General features: G+C 39.0%; 1 protein-coding gene across 1 annotated transcript; it reads left to right on the plus strand.

The window, feature by feature from the left end:
- The first annotated feature begins 7,501 nt into the window (after window positions 1-7,501).
- Window positions 7,502-8,620, plus strand: LOC147495107 (uncharacterized). Its single transcript, XM_086568310.1, has one exon. The coding sequence runs from the start codon at window positions 7,502-7,504 to the stop codon at window positions 8,618-8,620; it is 1,119 nt and encodes a 372-aa protein (XP_086424436.1).
- Window positions 8,621-8,974: the final 354 nt, after the last annotated feature.

Genomic DNA, 8,974 nt, shown 5'->3' on the forward strand with positions numbered 1-8,974 from the left:
ACTATCGCAGAGTGTTTTTTATTCTCTTTTATCACAATTTGTAAGCACCTCCCTTACCAAAGAGAACTTATCCAAGATAGAAGCCCACGAAAAATATTTCCAGCTTCAAAACGATGCCATGAAGCGAGCAGTATTTGAGAATCGAAGATAATTAGAAATTGAGAACAAGGTATCAAAGATAATTAGAAATTGAGGAAAACCGTCCAGAAAAGAGATATAGATATTTACAAATGATTTATTATTGTTTACAAGTTCTCTTAAGTGAGGCGGGAATACATTAATCCCATGAAGATGTAGAGTGGCCTACTGGTCAAGTGTCAAGACTTGGTAGGTTGGGCCTAAGGCCGCAAGAATATATCCAATCCATTTCACAGTCAGATCGAAATGGTATCTGAATTCTGAAGAACCCTCAGAAGCATCAGAATGAAAAGCCGAAAAAGCCATAAGAAAACTGAACTCAAAGGACCAAACACCAAAGGCAAAGACGTGGGCGAGAAATAGAGATTAAGAGAGCATAATTACTGAAAACAACAGTTCTAATCTCACCTTTCATTTACAACTGAATGTAAACTAGATAAATCGTATCATGATGTAATACTGAATTACTGATATCTCAAAAGGGGATACAAAAGCTTAAATAAATCACCATTGTTCTCCTTAAATTTGACATCTAAAACTGGAAACATTAAATGCAGCTCGAAAGTTCAGCATCCAATTTAAGTCCTTAGCTAGCCGATGCTTCATCACGTCCACGTCCACGTCCATGTCCATGTCCAGAACCCCTCCTTCCTCTGCCAACACCCTGCATAGTAACCAACAGTAAAGAATAAACAAACAAATGACATGCAAATCTATGCCACATTGTAAAATCAATTTAACAAAACAGCTCGCTTTCCTGACTCGCGGCTGGGATTCAATCTAAGGGTGGATAAATCGACGGTCGGGACGAGTGCCACGATGGCAGCATAAATTAATTAAATCATTAATTCTAAAATTAAACAAAAAAACCCTTCGTTTCTCCATACTTAAACCACAATTAGGAGACTCGGAGACCGTGTTTTGTGGGATTAGAAAACCATTGAAAACCTTTTTGTTCTCTTCGTTCTCTCTCCCTCTACAACTTCATCTAACAAAAAAAAAAAACACTTTTTTCCTTGCGTGCTCGGTACTCTCACAACTCACATGTAAGTTTCTCAATTTTGTCATTTTTCATTTTTTTTTTAAAGTGGTACAAACCAGTTTCACTTCTTCTTCTTCTTGATTGATAGCATATGACTCAGAATTGGAGTCTTTGAGAATTTCATTTCCAGTCATGGCTTTATGGCATGCATATGGCCAACAATTAACGAGTCTTTTTCAGAAAAACGTAGTACTTGGTGACAATGGGTGACTGTAATAAAGTGTTAGTGATAATTTGCAGAGAGAAGTTCGTGTTATATTAAAACGTTTCTTTTGTGGTCTTACGTACTATTAGTGATTTGGTATTAGTATAAGTATGGTCAGTTTTAAAACAAGTGATTGATCTTTGTTGGACTATACTTGTTGTCCTAATGGCGTTATATGTTTTCTACTCGGTTTTCTTTGTTACTAGATTTTTACTTATCGAGTATTTTCTTTTTGTGTTGAGTTTACAGCAGCGCCTCTTTGGAGGCACCTGCAAAAGGTGATGAGACTTTCTAGACGATTTACTATTCAGAACTTCGTAACCGGTGGCTTGCTCTTTCTTTATGATCCGGACACTTCGGACCAACTTCGGCTTCCATGGTTGAGCTTGAACTTTCGTAGATCCGATCGATCATCGAATCTAACAAATTGTGCGCGATTTTAAAGGAAATGGAATTCTGTGAAAAGGAAAGAAAGCGTTCATAGCCACTATTATGCAATGAGGAAACAAATTAAGAATGAACCTTTCAAAGAATGTTGATTTAAGCTTTCTTCATACCCGCCGCCTGCAATCAAGGTGGATGCGGGGATTAGGTAACAGTTGACGATCATTTTGGAGATTGCATGGTGGGAGCCCATGTTGACGATCATTTTGATCTTCATGATACAAACTTTGATATACTTGATCATGGTTACCAACAAGTTGTGAGGCCTGACAATGCAGCAGAGAGTGATCAGGGTGTTGCCCATGCGTTTCATAGTGGACACCAAGACTTGCATGTAGGCGAGATTCCAGCTGGAATAATGGATATGAACTGCTTATACGAATTTGCGGACAATGTACCCCATGTCTCAGGTAATGAAGCCATTGGATGCAACGTGCCACATTCATTTGAGCATGGCAATATGAATATTCTTGCAGAGAATTTGTCCGTTTTCAAAACTATCTCACACGTTCAGGAAATAGGACCACCTCAGCTACTCCCAGGGAGCAACCTCTTTGAAAATGCTAATCCAACTACAAAATCGTCGTCTAAATTTAATCTAGTAAGTGACAACCCTATACTTGCTGGATTTGTCCAAAGTCGGGGCTTCAGTTCACCAGTTTCAGATTGTACCGCTACATTTCACCAGATGGAATTTTCATCTCCAATTCCTACAATGCCCATCTGGAGAACAATGGACAACATTTCCACGCCATCAATTATGACTAATGACAACCTTGATGACAAAGGTAATGGGTGCAGGAGCCACAATAGTATGCTCTATTGACAATGCTAAGCAGGTAAGTTCCTCTGGATACGGTGTTGTCCACCAAGATGCCCACTTGGAAGAAAGAATGTCTGATGATGGACTAAAGAATTCAAGAATAATGTCTGAAGGTGACTTCATGGATTATTCAGATTCTCTCTTGAACTTTACAAATGAGGAGGTACTTCTCTTCATAGATGATGATGGGAAGGACATCATGGATAGGTCTTGCCTTGATGGTCTAAGTTCGATTTTGCTTAAAGATATTCCTGGCATCACTCAAACTCAAGCATATGTAGTTCTAGAATCAGGTGTGGTGATTCCTAACATTCCATGTTCTGGAGAATTAACAAAACAGCCCGGTTTCATGAGGCTGGGATTAAGTCTAACGGTGGATAAATCGAGGGTCACAATGCCTCAGGCAATAAATAAAATTCTTATTTGTGAAAACCCTTCGTGTGCAAAACCTCTCCTACTTGGTCTCGCCATTAAATGTCAGTCACGATTAGAATTAAAGTTACAAAACCTTCGTCGCTCTAAAAAAAGAAAAAGAAGCAAGCAACTCCTCATCTCTCAATTATGATTAAGAGTAATCCAAGTTGATCCCATCGGTCTTCTTCTCTTTTTTTTGACAAATTTTTTCCATTAACGATCGGCGGGCTAGCTCAAGGTAATTTTCCTATTTCATTTTTGGTTTTATGTATTTTGACAATGTCGATCATCTATGCCGAATCGCTTTGAGTCGTCCTATGGTCTGTTCTTTGGCCATTTAGAATTCTTTGAGCAATCGATTTTTTCTATCATATTAAGTGTGGCGACTTGAGATACAAATACTTCTCGAGATACAAATACTTTAGGCCTAACATCAATTTAGGCATATATCCAAGTTCTGAACAGTCCTTTTTTATGCAATTGATCTGGCATTTGATTGATTCATTTGTTGATTTTTTTATTTTCACTGAATAACTAGAAAATAAAATTATAGTCCTCACTCATGCAAAAGACGAGGGTGTTTGCATCCAGGTACTATGATAAATGAATATTATTTTCCATTTTTTTTTTTTTTTTTTTTTTTTTTTTGTGATTTGTTACATTTTTTTTACATTTTTTTTTACTTTTATGTAGTTCTTATTTATATTTTTCTGTCTGGCATTTTAGACCGTTGAAGTGTGAATTTATTCACACTTACATTATTAAATATATTGCTTAGTCGATCTCCGATCTCCTATTAATTGACATTGTTAACACTTGAAGCCCCTAATAGGATGATGAAGAGACGCGCTTAAATGCCTTGATTACAGTGTGTGTAGGATTAGAAAACTAAAGAATTAATGAGTAATTAATTAGGACATAATGATCCGATCTCCTATTAATTGACATTGTTAACACTTGAAGTCCCTAATAGGATGATTAAGAGATGCACTTAAATGCCTTGATTACAGTGTGTGTAAGATTAGAAAACTAAAGAATTAATGAGTGTGTGCAGGATTAGAAAACTGAAGAATTAACGAGTGTGTGCAGGATTAGAAACCTAAAGAATTAATGAGTAATTAATTATGACATAACGAGGATTGAAAATTTCAAAACCTTCAATTTCCAAGTATTACAACCTTTTCAGTTCTCCAAATCACCTTCTTTATCTGTCTTCATGAAACCTGTTCGCTTCTTCACTAAAGCATCTAACCAAGAAGAAATCTATGAAATTGGAGATTTATCAGGTAGTTTAACCCATTGCTTTCTCTATCTTCCTCTGGGGTCACCAATGATTTGGTTCTCAAACCCCTTCCCCTTCATCATTTTATATTTGTCATGTTTCCCCGTTAACTTATGTAGGCAGATAGATAATCGATGGACTTTGTTCAGTCAAGTATAAATTCGGAGGACATTTCTACAAACTTTAATGGGTTCTTTTTAGAGCAAATATTTATGTTTGATTCTGCCTCCAAGTTTATTCAACCCTTTTATTCAAACTTTTCTTTTGATTATTTGATTGGGTTGCACACTAATTTACTTTTTAATTCTTACTTTTGGCAATCCAGTGCAGGTTAATGAGTTTGGGAACATGGTACAATCTTATTCTACATTTGATAGCGGTTCTTTGATTTTGTATTATGCCTTCTACTTTTGTATATAATTATGGTTTGCATCTCTCATTTTTTTTTTGAATTTGCGTTAAATTGTTCTCAGTGTCTACAAAAGTTTTCTTCAATGCATTTTTCAACATCCTTTAATACTTTGATTTGTTTCATTGTCACACTGCTATAGGTCTAATTTTAAATATTTTTTATGGATACAGATTACTAAGGCAGTTGGATTTGATGTGTTATCTTTACCTCAGAAAAATTAGTAAGATCGTTTGTGTACTTGCGTTCTTGCCTATATTTGTATTGTAAATGAATTGCAACATCTATCTAATATAAATCAGTGGTCCAATATCAAATTCCTTCAAATACTTATTTATCCGATTTATTTGTTGAAGGCTGCTCATCTGCCTATTGTGCAAGTTGATTGGAGATAATAGATGAAAGTGCAAACATAGATGAAATTGGAAGTAAGGTATAAACCGTGGCAGCTTCTTTTGGCCACTGCTCATTTCCTTATTTAGACATTACACGCTAGCTAAACGTAGATAAAAAAGCAATATATAGCTAATTTTTTGAATTTTAAAGCTCATTATTTTAATTTCAGGGAGTTGCATGTTTTGTGATTCAAGTAAGCCTGCAGAAAAAGTTTGAAACATTTATTACTCTCTGAGAGTTTGACCACCGTTCAGTTGTTTCTCAATGTATTTTTTCATTCCTCAATGATCGTTGTAAACCTCAAATGGAGGCCAAACAAATTCATATCTGAGCTCATCACCTAAAAAATATTTGCTTACCTATAAAAAAAAATGTAAGCCTCAAATGTGTTCATATTTGACCTTATGGATCTTGATTTGGAATTGTCAAATATCAAAGGGATGAACTAAAGTAATACCCTAGACATGTAGACAATGAAGGCATTTGTGGTTCAATGGGGTGTGCATCACATAAAAAAGGATTCACTATTAATTATTACTTAAATGCCCGACTTCATTTGTTCTAGAAGTGATCGACATCTCCATTATTTTATTTTAGAATGAATGTGGTAATATTGTACTTTCACAAGTTCTTCCTTTGATTAAATGCTCAGCACAGGAATTCAAAATAGGTGTATGAGCATTTAAAATTGGCATATTTAGACAGCATGTGCTATCTAAGAATAAAGTGCACTCCTTTGGTTTTTCCCCATCCCTCCTAACACAACTTATTGTCTTTACACTTGAAGAAGAGATTTAAGTTATATCACTTTAAACATCAGCCATAGACTTTGTTCATAGTAAAATCTACCATTGCCACTGCAGCCCTGTTGAAGCTACACCATGTTATATTTTGAGCAGCGTTGCTATGCATGGGTTACCGCTAATGAAATAAATGTCTAGACTTATGTCATTGCGCACTGTGCAATGTGTATGTAGGTTTTGTATACTTAGGTCATTGCGTAATTTAATGTATATGTAGATGCTAGATGGTATTGCATACTATAATATATTCAATTGATTTTCTAACAACTTCCTACTTTGTTTGCCTTTATGTGTGTTCAAATGCAACCATTTTCTTTTAGATTGTTTGTATAGGACCTATTGATGACATGTGGAGTCAGAGGTACAAAAGGGTCGTACGCAGAATTGTGAAGAGAATAACTGATACAACGGATCAGGTCCGCGGTAACCTAACTGTTGAGAACTGCCATATAGGGAGTGGGACAGGTGGAGAGCTGAAGGGTGAGTGATGGAGAGGAGATGAACGAACCTTATGAGAGAGGAAGTTAGGAAAAGGAGAGAGTATAAAAAGGGGAGAGAGAGAGAAAAGAAAGAGGTCCATTAGGTTGTAATTTTTTGAGTATACATTTTGGCGCCGTCTGTGGGGAGAGCGCGAGATAAAATGGCCACCATAACAAAAAGGGAGTAGGAAGACCTAGAAAAGAAACCGCTCGAGAGGTAGTAGAGGAAGTCGGAGCGAAGAAAGAGAGGTGGGTGGAGAGGAAGAGATATCGATGTGGCGGGCACGCCACCGGCAAGAAGAAATAGTCGTTGAAGAACAAGAACGACATCACCGCGACAGGAAGACATGGAACGTGGGGATCATCGGGCAAGATGGAAGGGGAAAATGAGGAATACCAGCCCCGGGAGTAGATCCAGAGAGGGCATCACGCCAGAGGTAGTACAAAAGAGAGATAGAGAGGTGAACCAAAGGGGTTGAAAAAGTGAACCAAAGTGCCGCTCAAAAGGAGGTTGCTAACCTCAATAAGAATCCACTGGCGGATTCGATTTGGAATTCGGAGGTACCTAAGAGATTCAGTCAACCAAGATTTGAAAGGTATGATGGGAAGGGCGACCCAACTGATCATTTGCATCACTTTAGACAACAGATGCCATTGTGGCAGGAAAGTAAGTATGATGGACTGCGCTGCATGATGTTCCCTGCAAGCCTTAAGGGGGGGGAGCCTCGATTGGTATTACCGCTTATCTTCACGGAGCATCAGTAGATTTGAAGAGTTAGAGTGTGCCTTCGTGGACCATTTCATCCACCAGAAAAGGAGGGTAGTGGATATCGCGGCCTTATTCAACATCAAACAGAGGTTAGCGGAATCGTTAAGGGAATTTCTGTGTAGATTCAAAGAAGAGACCCTGAAGGTGGAGAATCTGGATGAGCATACAGTGGTCATTGCATTTCAGCACGACTTGAGGCAGGGGACTAGGGTCCATGAGTCGGTGTCCAAAATCGAAATCACCACTCTGCACGCTCTGTACCCAAAGGTAGAAAAATATATTCGGTACGAGGACATAATGCAAAGAAATGCGAGGGAACAAAAGAGATCGGGGAAGGCAGTGCAGGCGGTGGATAAAGATGATCAAAGAGATAGGGGCAAGAGAGAAGAGAGAGAAAGGGGATCCTACAGAGGGGAAAGTCATGGACCCGAAAGAACTGGAGATCAGAACAGGAGAGATATTCGCGAAAGAAAGCCGTACCGTGAGATAGAACAAACACCTCTTAACAGGCCATTAGACAAAATCTTGCCACGTATCAAGGGGTTGCAACATTATGAAGGACCGCGGAATACACCTGGAGAGATAGAGGGGAAACCTTTTTGTGCCTATCATCAAATTAGGAACCATGCCACTAACGAATGTTATGCTTTAAAGTGGCTGGTGGAAAGAATGATTGAGAAGGGGATGCTCAGAGAATATGTCGCGGAGGTTCGTCATGCGGAGAGAGGGCAGGCTCCTGCTAGGATCTTGGGAACAATAAATGTCATTTACAGTGGAGAGACACTCGGAAGAAATGCCCACCAAGACAAGATAAGAAAGACAGGGAGCTTACAGCAGGTAAATGAGGTGGCAAACATGTCGCGGTTAGTGTTGGGAACCGTGATAGGAGAGGGAAACATAATGTTCACACCAAAAGACTTAGAATCAGTGATTTTGCCGCATGAGGATGCTTTGGTGATTACCATAGCAATGGGTAATTATCTAGTGAAGCGGGTGTTGATAGACTGCGGAAGTTTGGTAGATCTGTTGTTTAAAGGGGCCATGGAAGAGATGAACATAGATAGAGATCAGTTGAAGGTTCCTCAGACCAATTTGTATGGCTTCAATGGTAGCATGACAGAGCCTATGGGGGAGTTAACGTTGCCAGTAACAGCAGGTCCGACGACGGTATTCACCAGGTTTATGGTGGTAGATACTAGGTCCCAATATAATGCCATTCTAGGGAGAAGATGGATTCATGAAATGAAGGCCATTCCGTCGACCTATTATCAGATGATCCGCTTCCCCGCGAGGGGGGGGATGTACGAAATAAGGGGGGATCAAGTTGCCGCGCAGAATATACACCAGGTGATGGTAAAAAATATGGTCCGTGGAACAAGAGGGGAAAAACCGACACGCGAGAAAGGAGAAGCGTAGCAATTACAGGAGGCAGACTTGACTGAAGGATACGAGTCTCCTCAGGGACCGAAAACTATGGATGAGATTGAGATCGTGAACCTGGGGGTGGGAGAGGAAGAGAAGTTTACGTCGGTCGGATCAGACTTGCCAGAGGAATGGAAAATCAAGCTGGTACAATTATTGACAGAGAATGCTGACATATTTGCATGGGCGATTGAAGATATCACAGGGATAAATCCAGAGTTTGCTTGTCATCACTTGCATATGAAGGAAGATGCAAAGCCTGTAAGACAGAAGATGAGAAGCGTAAGACCCAAATACGCGGAAGGGATTCGCGATTCGCGAGGAGGTTTTACGGCTTAAGGGCGCGGG

This window comes from Coptis chinensis, chromosome 6 (genome assembly GCF_015680905.1).
Source record: "Coptis chinensis isolate HL-2020 chromosome 6, ASM1568090v1, whole genome shotgun sequence".
In the NCBI taxonomy this organism is placed as follows: Eukaryota; Viridiplantae; Streptophyta; class Magnoliopsida; order Ranunculales; family Ranunculaceae; genus Coptis; species Coptis chinensis.